This window comes from Panthera onca, chromosome F1, assembly GCF_046562875.1.
Source record: "Panthera onca isolate mPanOnc1 chromosome F1, mPanOnc1 haplotype 2, whole genome shotgun sequence".
Taxonomy (NCBI): Eukaryota; Metazoa; Chordata; class Mammalia; order Carnivora; family Felidae; genus Panthera; species Panthera onca.
This window is the reverse complement of record NC_138355.1, coordinates 70,261,207-70,276,448: the sequence shown is the minus strand read 5'-3', so window position 1 is coordinate 70,276,448 and position 15,242 is coordinate 70,261,207. Positions and strand designations below refer to the sequence as shown.

At 48.2% G+C, this 15,242-nt stretch overlaps 1 protein-coding gene across 4 annotated transcripts; it reads right to left on the bottom strand.

Annotated features, from left to right (window-relative positions):
- Positions 1 to 6,682: 6,682 nt before the first annotated feature.
- On the bottom strand, positions 6,683 to 15,114 carry RIT1 (Ras like without CAAX 1). 4 transcript variants are annotated; one of them, XM_060644678.3, is made up of 7 exons: positions 15,050 to 15,114; positions 14,813 to 14,860; positions 14,504 to 14,629; positions 14,294 to 14,350; positions 10,992 to 11,065; positions 10,577 to 10,768; positions 6,683 to 9,342 (listed from the first exon to the last, which is right to left on the bottom strand). In XM_060644678.3, the coding sequence occupies exons 3-7, from the start codon at positions 14,607 to 14,609 to the stop codon at positions 9,112 to 9,114; spliced, it is 660 nt and encodes a 219-aa protein (XP_060500661.1). In that variant the 5' UTR covers positions 14,610 to 14,629; positions 14,813 to 14,860; positions 15,050 to 15,114; the 3' UTR covers positions 6,683 to 9,111. The 4 variants fall into 4 exon arrangements, with proteins under 4 accessions (XP_060500661.1, XP_060500662.1, XP_060500663.1 ...); XM_060644679.3 differs by having other exon boundaries at positions 14,813 to 14,863; positions 15,050 to 15,104; XM_060644680.3 differs by having other exon boundaries at positions 15,013 to 15,071.
- Between the last annotated feature and the right edge of the window lie 128 nt (positions 15,115 to 15,242).

Sequence of the window (15,242 nt, the reverse complement as noted above, 5' to 3'; positions counted from 1 at the left end):
ATGCTAATTAGCCCGTCCCTGTAACTGGAAATATTTATACCCCAAAGTATTTCTACCCCCAGAGCAATACCAGAGGGCTGATTCTGTTCTCACCTTCCTTCGCTCCTCAACAAGCACCTGTCCTTGAGCACCCGGAGCTTTATACCCGGCAAAGTAAGAGGCCCGCCCCTGTGCGCCTTCAGCAGCCGACCAGCTGCCCTCAGGTCAGAGCACAAGTAAATATGTAATTACAGATTTACAGAGAGACGCTCTGAAAGAAAAGACCTACAGGTCCCTGCTCCCCTCTCAGAGGTCGCGCCCCGGGCCGCTGTGACCCTGAGGCTGCTCCACGGACCCCCCTGTGCACCCTGTGTCTGGAATGATGCACCTTCCCTACCTTCTGCTCTGGAAATTGCCTCCCTGTGTGGACATGCTGGAAGCGGGAGAGAAAGCCCCCGGTCTTTTCAAGTTCCAGTGAAGGAACTAAAGACCATTTTTATCATTTTTTTAAGTTTATTTTGAGAGAGAGCGTGTGTGGGAGTGGGGGGAGGGGCAGAGAGACAGAGAGGGAGACAGAGTCCCAAGCAGACTCTGAGCAGTCAGCACAGAGCCCGACCGAACTGTGAGATCATGCCCTGAGCCGAAACCAAGAGTCAGACGCCCAACCAACTGAGCCACCCAGGTGCCCCTAAAAAACATTTTTAAATGACAAAGTAATATAATAGGCATATTATGCAAAAATCGGAAAATAGAGAAAAGGGAAAAAAAATTGGTTAAGATTCCCAAACTTCCCAACCATTCTGTCTTCTAGTCTTACTTCCTGTGCATTTCTTTCCTGATGTGTCACACAGGGTCACTGTAGAAAACATGTAAACTAAAGTACAAGTTCATAGAAGCAGGAAAAAAGTCCATCTACAGGCAATCGTCACGAATTTCAGCACATCTTCCTATCTGAACTATCTTATGATGACGGGTGCCTGGGTGGCTCAGTTGGTTGAGTGTCCAACTACAGTTCGTGAGTTCAAGTCCCACGTCGGGCTCACGGCTGTCAGCACAGAGCCTGCTTCGGAGCCTCTGTTCCTCCCTCTCTCTGCCCCTCCCCTGTTCACGCTCTCTCAAAAATAAATAAACATTAAAAAATAAAACGAAATAAAAGAAATGAACTATCTTGTGATGGCAATCTTGGCACATATATAATTTTGCCTATTTTTTCTAGGTGATAAGTCTGAAAAAAATAACATGATAACGTAACAACCACAATGGCAAGAGGACCTTGGCACTAAGGACGCTTTTGTCTACGATGAACAGGAAACCTCAATTCAAATTGCTTAAACATTAAGAACACGTCCGGGCTCACCTCACCGGAAGCCCACAGGCGGGGCCGGCTTCCGAGGGACTCTGGCAAAAGGTCACTAATACCACAAGGGACCCGGGTGCTTTCTGTGGGCTCACTCTTGACGTTCATTGTCAGCTTAATCCTGAAGGTTTTAGGCTATTTAGAGGCCCACTTACAGCGGGTAAGAGGAGACTGCTTCAGGGCCTCTCCCAGAAAAACCAGGTAAACCGTCCCCAGAAACCTCCAACGATTCTCTCCTCTGGCCTCGCTGGTCCCAAGTGTGGCACGTGGTCACTGCCGCGTCCGTCAGGCAGGGAGGATGGGAGCGTCTTTAGGGCTGTCCTGGAACCGAGTGTGGGAAATGGGCGGGTTCCTGAATAAAATGTCAATTCCCATGGAGGGAGGAGTGGGTGCTGGGTGGGCAATGGAGACCACCACATGGTTTTCTGTGCGGCATCTCTCTCCATCCAAAGTATTTTCTCCTGTGATCTTCTAACAAAGTCTCATCCACCTTCCAACCTCATCCACCTTCCACACCGTGTGGCTTGGCAAGACAGCCTAGGGCTTGGAGTCCTCTTTAAATAATCCGAGAGCCAATAATTCAAGATTTAGCCACGGAGCATAATTTTGCAGAAAGCTGAAAACATCTCTATTCTTTTTTCTTTTTTTTAAGTTCATTTAAGTCATCTCCACACCCAACGTGGGGCTCAAGCTCACAACCCCAAGATCAAGAGTCACACGCTCCTGTGACTGAGCCTGCCCACTGGGCACCCCGAAACCACACATTTTCATGACTGACATTCACTTGCACCAAATCGGTCTCCCCGGGCATTTTTCCAAGGTGCCATTTAATTGTTCATCAAGAAGCTGGAAATTCCTGCACGTCCCCCGACCCCTTCACCCTCCACACGTCTCACGTGAGACTTTGCACATTAGAATCAGAGGTGCCCGGGAGCACCTGGCTGGCTCAGAGAGTGTGCGACTCTTGATCTCAGGGTCGTGAGTTCAAGCCCCACGCTGGGTGTGGAGCCTCACTAGAACAAACAAAAAAACAAAAATAAAAAACAGAGGTGCCTGAAGAACAGAACTGAGCCGTCAAGACCTTTGTGCTTGTTGTTATTCACCGAACTCCCGACAGCACCGCATGCCTGGCGTCCGGCAGATGCTCAGTAAAGGTTTGCGGACTGAAGGAAGACAGGCGGGGGCCAAAATGTTGTCTAGGAAGCAGACCTAAAGCAAATACAAAAAACCCGGGCCTCTTCCTACTTCCTACTGAGCTGGGAGTTTCAAAAGAAGTTTGGTCTGAAGTGGAGGCTTGTTTTTGTTAGTTGTTTGGGAGGCGGTGGTGGTGGCGGGTGGGTGTGAGTGGCCACCAGACCCGCGTGCTCTCCTGTAGGTGTCTGAGGATCTGAAAGTAAGAGCGGCCGCAGTGTTCTGGGTGGGACCAAGTACACCTGACGGGCACACACGCTTCCCGGCCGGCAGACAGTTGGCATCGGATTGCGCTGTCCTGGGGCACGTACTCAGACTCACCTTCACACAGACCACTCGTGTGCAAGGAAACTAGGGGAAGCCTCTGATGGGGGATAGTTCTGCAGATGGGAGATTTTCTCCTGGCTCAGAGCAAACTGCACGAAACTAGCACTAAACAGCTCTGGGAAGGGCAGGAAACGACATGCCCTCACCCCCAGCAGCTTCTGTTCAAAACACTGGGTGACTTAATGATATGACCGTGTGTGCTGAGTTTTTTAGAGCAAGGACTAATAGACAAAGCTAAAACATGTCAGTAACTTTGTCTCAAGGGCAACTCACGTTTATAAGTTGATTGGAGGGGCGCCTGGGTGGCTCAGTCGGTTAAGCGGCCGACTTCGGCTCAGGTCACGATCTCGCGGTCCGTGAGTTCGAGCCCCGCGTCGGGCTCTGCACCGACAGCTCGGAGCCTGGAGCCTGTTTCGGATTCTGTGTCTCCCTCTCTGTCTGACCCTCCCCTGTCTGTGCTCTGTCTCTGTCTCAAAAATAAATAAACGTTAAAAAAAAAAAAAATTAAGTTGATTGGAGATTTCAGCATGCCCCGAACAGAAGGACTTACCAGTCCCTTGCTCCATCCAGTGGCTTCTTCATAACAAGCTTGTCCCCCAGCCACAGCCCTTGCTCCCTCACACATGAACGACCCCACCTTCTCACTGCTCACGCCCAGCGCTCCCCAGCCCCACACCGCCCTGGACAGAGCCACTAGCACTTCCCACACCTGCTGACAAGCCCTCTGTCACTGCTTCGCACAGTCCTCCGATGCTGGCCCCGGGCTCTCTGGCATCACTCAGCCCGGAGACTCCTAATCTAGGAAAGCCTGCGTGGCTGCCATCAGAATCATCTGGGGGAGGTTTTTGTCTTAATATAGATTCCTGGATCCTATCAGAGAGCCAGCAAATCAGAATCTCCAGAGGTTATGCTGAGAAAATGAGAAAAAAGCAGAACAGCTCTTAGCAGTCTCTGCTCCAGAGCAGGCCGGTACCTGGGGGCATCCCGCCGCGTACTCCACACACGGGGCGTCCCCGGCTCTAACCTGGAGCTTGCTTAACTCACCTGCCCGGCTCTCCAGCCCTGCACTGCAGTTGTCCGACATACAGGATTCTTAACTTCTCTGTTGCTCTAAGTCACACCTTTCCTCTTTCTGAGGAATCTTCATGGCCTAATTCTACCCACCAACTTAATCCAGATCTTTCAACGTTTTCTTTAATTAGTCGAGGTAACATGGCTTTATGTTGCCTATATCGCCTTGCCGCTCCCAAGCAATCATACCTCCTGGGAGAAGAAACCCCGTGTCAGGAGTCTTAAGTCAGGTTCACTAACTCGTTTTAGCCTAAAGAAGCGGGCCGTGCCCCAGCTCTGACCATCTGGACAGTGAAGGGCAACAGGTCCACAAGGCTCTACGTACGGGACAACTCGCTTATGCCGTCCGGCTGCATTTCCCTAAAAACTAAAAATCCATCCTATCCTCCAGACCATGCTTGGTCCTTTGCGCCAGACCAGCAGCAAGGCGACCCCACTCAACAGAGGACCACGTGCTTTTCGCAGACAAGAGCAGACGCAGCCCTGGCTTCCCCCGCGGATGCGGCTGCGATCTAGTCCAATGCAAAGGCACGCCACTGACACACGGCTGACCAGTAAGGCAAGGAAGAACGGCGAGACTCATCTTTCAACTTCCATCGAAAAAACTTGTCAAAATTGAGTAAAATACAAATACAGTCGCCATTTTCTTTTTTTAATCTAGTTTATGCCACACCTAATTATAACACAGTCTTAGTGGGGAGAAGAGAAAGTGTCTCTGTGTGAGAGCGTTTAGAGATACTTGAGGACAGGGCGAGCGATCTCCTTAGAGAACTCGGAGCCCCAGCCGCTTCCCCCGGGGCCCCGCGCAACTCCACCACCGACGCTTCAGTCCCAGCCCAGCTGACGGACGGAGGAAGCAGTTTGAACACAAACTTTAATTCGAAGCTGAACAATCCAGGACTACCGTCAATCTGACATTTTCCGTACTGAAGCGTCTCTTAAAGCCAAGTGCTTGTCAGAGTTGACACGGACTCCTAAAAGGTAAGACTTCAAAAAAGCTGACAGCTCGGAGCCTGGAACCTGCTTTCAATTCTGTGTGTGTCTCTGTGTGTGCCCCTCCCCTGCTCATATGCGCGCACGCACTTCCTCTGTCTCTCAAAAATAAATAAACATTAAACAAAAATTTTAAATAAATACATAAATAAACAAACTTTAAAAAAAGGCAATAGGGGCACCTGGGTGGCTCAGTCATTTAAGCGTCTGACTTCAGCTCAGGTCATGATGTCACGATTCGTGTGTTCGAGTCCCGCATCAGGCTCCACACTGAAAGCATGGAGCCTGCTTGGGATTCTCTGTCTTTCTCTCTCTCTCTGCTCCTCCCCCATTTGCACTTTCTCAAAAATAAATAACTTAAAAAAAAATAAGCAATAAGGGGCGCCTGGGTGGCTCAGTCAGTTGGGCATCCGCCTTCAGCTCAGGTCACGATCTCAGTTTGTGGGTTCAAGCCCTGCGTCAGGCTCTGTGCTGACAGCTCAGAGCCTGGAGCCTGCTTTGGATTCTCTGTCTCCTCCTCTCTCTCTGCCCCTCCCCCGCTCATGCTCGCTCTCTCTCTCTCTCTCTCCTCTCTCAAAAAATAAATAAAAATGTAAAAATAATAATAATAATAATAATAATAATCAGCAATAAACACTGGGAATATCAGAAATCACCTCTCTTTGGTATTCGACCTCTCGTCACTTGCCTCCTCTCCGTTAGCTCTTGGTCCCACTGCTGGGCCCGGCCACACTAATTCTTTCCCTCTCTGAATTCCTGTCACATTCCCAGTTTGAAGTAACCTACTACCTTCAGATTGACATCTAGTTGTGAATGCAGATTTTATCAAAGGTCAAGAGCAGGGTGTCTTATATCCCCTCAAACCCTGCACAGTCTCACAGTGCTTAGTGCAGAGGGGGGCCCATGAACACTGTAACCCCACCGCCTAACCTGCGTTAGAAACGCGAATACTGCCTCCTCCGTTGCCTCTGATTCAACAGAGGACCCCACAGACAGGTACTGACCTGCTCAACACAACTCACGTCACGAGGACACAAAAACACAGTCCTTTAATGTCCAAACTAAGTCCTCTACAAACACTGAGGCCCATTGATCCCACGGACAGAAGTGGAGACAAAAGCAATGACCTGCATGTAAAGCAGTCATTCCTTAGTCCACGTTCGGTTTACACACTTGAAACTGTAACCCTCCTGCTGGAGGCAAATACGCTACTGTCTTCAATGTGTTTCTCCTGGCTCCCCACTCTGCACCGCTCCACCTCTCTCTGGATACGCTGGGGTCTCGATAGGGTCCCTCGGGCACCTGCCCCCTGCCCCAGTGGTGGCAGTTCACTCTGCACCCCCCCGCTCCCCCAAAGCCATCTGGCGGCACGGCCAAACACCAAGCATCCCCGAGCACCCCGGCCTGCTGGAACCAGGACAGTGGACAGTGCCCGGGGCGGGGGACTAGAGTCCGGAGTCACGCAGAGGTGGGACCCCACTCACTGAAGCACGGAGACTCTTCAGCAGTTGGACCGCGGTGCCTCACCTCCCTCTAGCCCCTCTCCCTGCACGTGCGCCGAGGTAACCTCTCTGAAGGAAGGGGTGTTCCACGCACGCGCCCTGACACTCGACACAGCGTTCCGCACGTGGCGGGCACTCACATTTTTTGGAATCCGTACTTTCCAGAACATAAAATCTCATGGTATTAAGTCTTCTTAAAATGACCTTATGCAATAATCCCAAGCATTTGACCCACACACAAGTAAGCAAAGGAGAAGCCCAATGAGTTGTTGAAAAGTTTTGTATTGTGTCATATAAACTGTCTTTATATACAAGTGCATAAGTGAGAGACTGGTCTCCCCCTTCCCCCCGCAACCCCCAAACATCACAGCAGACCGATTCTTGCTAGTATTTGATAAAGTTAAAATACATCCCTTCTAGACACCAGCTTCTAAATCTTGTGACTTAACAATGTGGCGCAGGCACGGACAGTTCCAGCGCTTTTACGCTTGTCCCTGAACGTTTCTCTTCAAAGTTCCAGGCAGTAACTGATTGTAATGCCCTCAAATTGGAAAAACCTGACTCTTTAGAGTTTATAAATTACATACACTTAGATCACTAAGAATTGAGCTGTTACCTACACATAACACACCCCCTCAAACTATTTAGCACCATGGATAGAATCCTCAATGCTAACTAATGGGCTAATCAATCCAATGATCAAAGATATGACAGTGACAGTCTTAAAAACACAAATTTGTTATTTTTCTCATATACAATATAAATTCCCTCCTCTCTTACAAATCTTTCTTTCTGGCAATATTCTGTGCTGCATTGAATGTCCTGAATAATTATATGGCTGTAAAAGTCTTGCCTGACGCTAAGTACAACTCCCTAGGTCATTAGTAACGAGAAGCTAAGGCATTACACGTAAAAGCCTCCGAGCTAATTTACACATGGTGAAATAGTGGTACAACAGAACTGCACTACGTTTCTTCTCTACCTTCATGCTTTGCTAAAGTGCTACAGTTCCTATAAGATTTCCGTCCTGCATAGATTCAAATTCTGGGTCTCTCACTTTTGGATGGCTTGAGTACCATAAAACATAATTTATTTGGTCTCAAAAGGGACCGCTACTTAGCTAAAAAAGTTGCAACAATCACCTTTCTTTAAACCTAGAACATACACCCCACTGAGGATGAGGAATAACACAACAACCCTGTCCTTCTGTCTGCAATTAGAGTGGAAATCAGTTAAGTTGAGGTGTGCGCTTTTTAAGAGGTGCTACACAGTCACGTCAAGAGTTTAAAATGGTCACAAACGCTACTTCAGTGACATGTAACGTTCCATATATGCTACATTATTCTTAGCACTTTTGCACTTAATCTCCACACACAGTTAAGTCCAGGTATCAAAACAATCCTGATTCTAAAAAAGAGAACTCACCACCAATATTTAAAGCTGTTCCTTCCCAGGACAACCGTCTCCCAGCTATGACAAATATCAAGGTGGCACTCTCTTAGGCTAAGTTCCGTCAAGGTTCAGACAACCCTGAGGAGAACTCAACAAGGTCCCTGTAAAGAAATCTTCAATGAGAAACCCAGCACACGGGAATTTTCTAAAGCTTCACAACTGGCTCGTTAGCACAGAGATGCGCAGGCTTCCCCGGAGCGTGGAGCCTGGTGACTGTGCTGAGGAGGCACACACGACTGGACTCTAACTCCCGATGTCTCTTCCGTACGCAAGACACAGGAAGTCTGACGAGGGACCTACGACACACGTGGCCAGGCCCCACTCTCCCGGGGAGCACGCGGAAGCACTGGGAAGCACGTAATGCACGGGCGTGGGCACCTCCGGGGGAAAAATGAACCTGCACAAGGCAATGGCTGTCCCAACCGAGGGTCTGAACAAGAGTTTAGTAATCCAGTAATGGTTCCCAAAGCATGCACCTCTGACGGTAAACAGAGGCTAAACCCTGAAAGAACAAAAGAGCTTCATAAAAGAAACCTTCACACATTGCACTGCTTCTGTTCGTCCTCACCCATTCAGTGCATCTGGGTCAGGCGTGCACTTCTCAGGAAAGCCAGGCCTGCCCTGGGAACACCGCTGTGATGCTACCTGTCCCTAGTGAGGTCCCCCAGCCGCCTCCACAGCCCGGCTTCCCTGATCTCATTGGTCCCTCATCTGCAACGGGAGGCAGTTCCACAGCTACTCGCTGAACTGTACCACTGACCTCCCTACGAGGTTCTCGCTATGTGTCCAGGAAGCACAGGAGAACAGAAGTGAGGCCCTTCGCCGAGAAGGTCCCAGGAAACCCAAGTAGAAAAGAACATGGAGTAGTGCATAGCAGAAAGTCCCTCTTGTGGGCTTAGTCGAACACACGTGGTACATATATTCCCCAGAGTATAAACAATCCACGTTAATTCACTAATATCAGGAACAGAACCCAAAACATCGGTAGATCAAATTCTAATGTGACAATTTAAAAGTAGACAGTGCTCCACTGGGTTAATAAGTCAGAATTAGCTAAAAGACAGTATTCTAGACACCACATCACTGCAAACTCCCTCGAGGCATATCCCCTTCATCAGTTACATTTACAGTAACGGTCATAACAGGAGAAAAGAGCAAGCACCGTGCTCACTAATGCAAGTTCCTGGACTGCTCTGAGTAAGCCCTGCAGTTCACAGAGGAACACCTCACATCTTCCCTTCAGGTTACGGAGTCTTTCTTCTTCCGGAACGGTGATTTTAGCCTCTTCCATACGCTGGTTTTGGGCTTAGACTTTTTCTCCATGGCCAGCACTGCCTCCTTTTCTTTCCTACGTATCTCCCGTACAAGGGCATGGAATACATCATCGATGTAGTAGCGGAACGCAGCAGAGGTCTCAAAGAAAGGACAGCTGAATTCTCGGGCCAAAGCCAATCCTTCTTCCTTGGTGACCTTTAAAAATGTAAACATGAGAAAATGTATAGTGGTAGCCATGGAAAACAATTAAAACTGCCCCAAAAAGTGACAAGTGAAGGGGCGATCTAACAGGAAGAGAGCTCAACTCTGGAGGCATTCAAGAAGAATTCAGTCGGGAAGTTGAATTCTAAGATTCCCTCTGCCTTCAAATTACATGATTCTGTTTCTAATCTACTTTATTTTTTTATTTTTATTTATTTTTTAATTTTTTTATTTATTTTTGAGACAGAGGGAGGCAGAACACGAGCAGGGGAGGGGCAGAGAGAGAGAGAGGGAGGGAGGGAGGAAGACACAGAATCCGAAGCAGGCTCCAGGATCTGGGCTGTCAGCACAGAGCCTGACGCGGGGCTCGAACTCACGGAGTGTGAGATCGTGACCTGAGCTGAAGTTGGACGCTCAACCGACTGAGCCACCCAGGCGCCCCTCTAATCTACTTTAAAGAGAACTTTTTAGAACAGGGCATAATTACAGATACCAAGTATGTTATTTTAATTTCCTTACACTGTAATAAATCCAAAATCGAGATATCCAATTAGGGATAGACCATAATTTCTCCTAGGTCTGAACACTTAGGCTCTTTCTTTTTGCTACCACAAATAGCCTGGCAATGAACATTTTATATATAAATTCCTGGATAGATTTTTCAAACAGGCATTCACAGAGAAGCATTATGAACTTATCTACTATCAACCAGTTCCGAAAAGTCTGTACCAGTCCACTGCTTCCATCAGCAGTCACAATGTGCCTGTCCACTATTCTCTCAACGTAACACCAAACGGCAAGACTTCAAACTTTGTCGGTAACTTGAAGACGAGCACCACTTGCTCTATAATCCTCTCCAATTCTTATCCTCCCCTTCCAGAGTACATAATTCTCATTGTCAACAAGCAGATCTCGAAATCCAACCTACATCTCCTGTTGCAACATAGATAATTCATTTTCTAAGGTTTTAAGAAATGAACATTCCATGATCCTTCACTTAATGGGTATTCTATTTGTTACCTGATTACCATCCTGTAGATTTTATCTTGTAAACAGAGTCCTAAAATTCAGATTTTATCCAAACTAATTGCAAATTAGTAGATACAGAAAAATTTCCAAGGTTAAGGAGACACTAATTTTAGATTTTTATCTTAGGGCAAAAGAATCTATAAGTAGTGAAACAACCCACCTCCCAAGACTACAGATCATATTTCCGAGTCCTCCTCACCTGTCTTAGTTGCTTCAGGTCAGACTTGTTCCCCACCAGAACCACAGGTGTATCATCAGTGCGTCGAACTCGGTAAATAAGCTGCTTAAATTCCCGAACTTCATGGAAACTTCGGCGATCGGTGATAGAATAGCAGATGATAAACCCTTCTCCTGCCCTCATATACTGATCCCGCATGGCCGTAAACTCTGCCTAGAGGGAAACAGGATCACTCATGCATTGGTACAACCTAGAACTACATCTGTATTAGCTATTACTTCAGGTTCAAGAAGAGACACATCAATTACCTGCTATCCTGAGTCAGAGGGCATGAAAAATTAAAAGAGATGAACTGGTGATCTTCTCTGTGTAAGCCTTCCCCTCCCCTTTACCAGAGTGAAAACACCTCTATACATAGTATTCTAAGATTTAATACCTGTCCAGCCGTATCCAAAATGTCCAGGTTGGCAGGCTCATCATCAATACGGATCCGGATTTTATAAGCATCTTCTACAGGAGAGAATAAAAGTGTACTATAAACCCATAAACACAAAACTATGCAACCTTAATTTTTTCCTTTTTAAGTAATCTCTACCCCATCGTGGGGCTTGAACTAAAATTAATGATCCTGAGATCAAGAGTCAAATGCTCTACCAACAGAGCCAACCCAGCGCCCCACAACCTTAAAATTCATCTTATGGAGGGGCGCCTGGGTGTCTCAATCGGTTAAGCATCTGACTTCGGCTCAAGTCATGATCTCACAGTTCATGAGTTGGAGCCCAGGTCAGGGTCACTGCTGTCAGCACGGAGGATCCTCTGTCTCCTTCTGTCTTTGCCCCTCCCCTGCTTGCAAGCAAGTGTGCATGCGCGCTCTCACTCGCTCTCTCTCAAAAATAAACATTTCAAAATTTGTCTTATTGAGAATTAGATTATACCCAAGTTCTCTCAGTGCCCAGATTTTCTCAGGAAACATGCTAAATCCATTAAGATATGTAAATCGGATCTTCAGCTGAGGTGTTTTATGGTTGTTTTTTTTTCACTTAAGCAATGACATAAGTTCATCCATAGCTTCTTTATAAGATTTCACCTACGATCCTAAGCAATAAAAGGATACTGGTTGTTTTTTTTTTTAAATATTGGGCTCAAAAAGTAACTTTACCAATTTGTTAAATAATTATTAGATGTGAGACATTATCCTAAGTAATCTATATACTTAACTCATTCAATAACAAATATGCCAATAATCCACAGTAGGCATTATTATCTCTATTTCACAAATAAAGTAAATGAAATTCTAAAACATTAAAGGTCTTCCCCTTATTACATAGTTGCACTTGACCAAACACTATGGTTTCTCTTCCTTTTAAATCCAAACAAAAAAGAAAAACCATAATTTCCTTTTTTCTAGATAATCCCTATTGTCATAATTTCTCCTCTATGAAACAAAATTTCTCATTGCATATTATTATAGTAACCTTGAAAAATACAAGAAAATTTTTTTAAAAAAGAAAAAAACCCACTCAATATTTCTATCCTTCAATATTTGTATCATTCAAATACACCCCACTGTATTTCAACATTTTTTCTTGAATCCCTGCTTCTGACTCTCCTTCAAGATAAAGAGCCCACGACACCATTGCTTCTCAAACAACAGGTCATGATCCATTAGGATTAATGAGTTGTGAATGAACTTAATGGGATGGGATTGGCATTAAAATAAATAAGCAAAATTCTAAAGGAAAAAGAAATCCTAAGAGCATACCGCATATAGTGACATAAACACAGCTTCCTGATATTTTAGTTACGTGTATATACGTACATAGGTACACGTACACACAGGCACAGACACTTACACGTGTACTGGGTACAATGTAAAGCTTTTCTTCTTAGAGTCACCAAAGTTTGAAACAAAACCCCCTAATACATAAACTCGATGAGAGCAAGGGTCAAATTTTTTTGCTCCCCACTATACCCTCTGGGCCTACTACAGTGCTTGGTACATAATGGGAACTCAAGAGACGGAAGTATTTGCTATTGAATCAGGTAATACCGTCAGGAGAGCAGCTGACTGTGAAAAAAAAAAAACTGACTGAAAAAATTAACTTTTTTGGGGCACCTGGGTGGCTCAATTGGTTAAGTGTCCGACTTTGGCTGAGGTCATGATCTCAACATTCATGGGTTTGAGCCCCATGTCGGGCTCTGTGCTGAACCTGCTTCAGATTCTGTGCCTCCCTCTCTCTCTTCCCCCCCTGCTCGCACACCGTCTCTCTCTCAAAAATAAATGTCAAAATTTAAAAAAAAATTAACTTTTTCAAGAACAAGTAGGAGTTTTTAAGAAAAAAGAAAAAATATTTCTGGAATTCTCAATAAATTATCCCAAGTCCTAAACTGAGTTTATTCCTAGAATTCCCAACATAGCTTGAATCCCTAAAACAACACTGTACATTTAAAAAAACAAGGACCGGGCCTCGTGGGTGGCTCGGTTGGTTAAGTGTCAAGACTTCAGCCCAAATCATGATTTCATGGCTCATGGTTTCGAGCCCTGTGTCTGGTTCTGTGCTGACAGCTCGGAGCCTGGAGCCTGCTTCTGATTGTCTCCCTGTCTCTCCTTCACTTGCACTCTTTCTGTCTCAAAAATAAATGAACGTTAAAAAAGGACCAGGGCGCCTGGGTGGCTCAGTCGGATAAGCACCCGACTCCTGATTTTAGCTCAATCTCACGGTTTGTGTGAGTTCAAGCCCCAAGTCAGGCTCTGCACTGACAGTGCTGAACCTGCTTGGGATTCTCTCTGCCCCTCCCCCGCTTGCTAATGCGCTCTCTCTCTCTCTCTCAAAATAAATAAAAATAAACTTTAAAAAAATAAGGACTGTTTATATGTTCCTCAAGTCACAGAAGCATTTACCGTATAAAATGACTACATTCAAAGCTGGCTTAGCACAGAACACTCACTGGCTTTGTGCAAAACAGCAGCAGAGGCCCGACCCAATGGAAATCCTTCCCAGAGACCCGGGGTCACCACCTAGGGTCACATTCTGAAAACACTAATAGCATGGCCGACCTTCTGGGCCCTTCCCTGCCCCTCCCCCACCACTTTTCATTTTGTCCTGGGATGTAACCCCCTAGAATCAGACCTGCTTCCCTACAGCTCAGGAATGGCAGTAATGCTCTTTGTAGAGGACGACAACCTTTCTTAAAAAGGCAAAACGAAAATGACTTGCTACTCCGACCAAGTTTTGCCAAGAGCAGAGCATTGAGGACTAACCTTAGTGCGTAATCAGCTTGAGGGATAAGGAAGTAAAAACTAAGAGCTGCCAGTGGAAGAAGGCCAGTGTGCAAGTGGTGAGAGCTCAGCAGGCTGGCTCGACTTGTTTTTCTGCTTCCTTTTGTGGAAGTTCAAATCAGCTGACTCATGGTTACCGAGCCAGAGACCCTTAGACAAGTGACAGCAAAGGCGTCTGTCAGGTGGCCTCGAAACTTTTCCTTTCACCTGGCGATGCAGTCCGGCACCCACACAAAGGTAAGGAAGGAGAGCGCCCCCAGAAGGGCTTACACACACACAGAGTGAGGGCAGGAAAAAACGAATGCTCATTTGCTCCCAACTTCTGTGACCCTCTCGGGAAGACATCTCAGACACGGAAAAAGGCTCAGAAGACGACTGGTGAAAACACCGTTTCCAAAACGGAGGCCAAGACGCGTCCATAGAGTTCGTTTGGAAACTTCCGCCGGAACGTGACTTACCGATGGTGGGGTCGTGGTCTTCTGGAAATCGGTGGCTGATGAACTGCATGGTCATGGCTTCAAAACAAGACAGGAGAGTTACAATCCAGAGAAGTGGCCCCCGGGAAGAACCGCAAGGGTCACCACTGCACGACAGCCACCTGGCTGGGGTGGAGACGAGCTCTCTTCACCCCCCCGCTTCTGGTGAACTGGAAGCACAAGGGCACCTACCGCTTTTCCCCACGCCGCCGGCGCCCAGCATCACCAGCTTGTACTCCCGGGACAGGCCCGCGGGGCTGCTGCAGCCGCTGCCGGAGGGGCGCGGCCCCGGGTCCATGGCCCCCCCGGGACGCGCACCTGGCGAGCGAGAAGAACGCGCTGGACCCGGGCCGCACCCGGAGCCCCCGCCCCCTCCCCCCGCCCGGGGTCGGCACCCCCGGCCCCTGCCCCGCGGCCCTCGCCCCTTCCACCGGCCCGCGCTGCGCCCCCGGCCCTCGGTCCCCCGGTCCCCCGGTCCCCGGCCGGCCGCCGCCTCCTCACCTTCCCCGGGACAGTCCGGCCGGCGACACCGCACGGCGTTCCCAAGTCCTGCTATTTCCAGAGGAAAAAACAAAAGAGGCAAAACACCTCCGGAGCCTCCTCGGACCGGGGCGCCGGCACCGCCACGAGGAGCCCGCCCCTCAGCCTCCGGCTCCTCCACGCGCCCCCCGCCCCCGCCCCCGAGGCGCGCCGACCCCCACCTCGCCCGCCAGCCCCGCGCGAGGCTCCAGCGCTGACCTGTGACCCCTCCCGTCGCCGGGGAAGATGGCGCCACGGCGGGGAGGCGGGGCCGGGTGACGCGCGCCTGGCCCCGCCCTGCGGTGGGGGGGGGGGGAAGCGCCGCTCGCGGGTGTGCGCACGCGCGCGGGAAGAGGCGGCCGGCTCGGTAAAGGACCGAGGGGGCCTCTGTGGCGACTAACTTACCGGGGCT

Excerpts from the sequence above, each read along its gene's own strand:
- RIT1 (XM_060644678.3), bottom strand. The coding sequence starts at position 14,609 with ATGGACCCGGGGCCGCGCCCCTCCGGCAGCGGCTGCAGCAGCCCCGCG. Across the intron at positions 14,351-14,503 it reads CGGCGGCGTGGGGAAAAGCG|CCATGACCATGCAGTTCATC; the intron begins GTAGGTGCCCTT and ends CTTGTTTTGAAG. Across the intron at positions 9,343-10,576 it reads ACCTGAAGCAACTAAGACAG|GTCACCAAGGAAGAAGGATT; the intron begins GTGAGGAGGACT and ends ACATTTTTAAAG.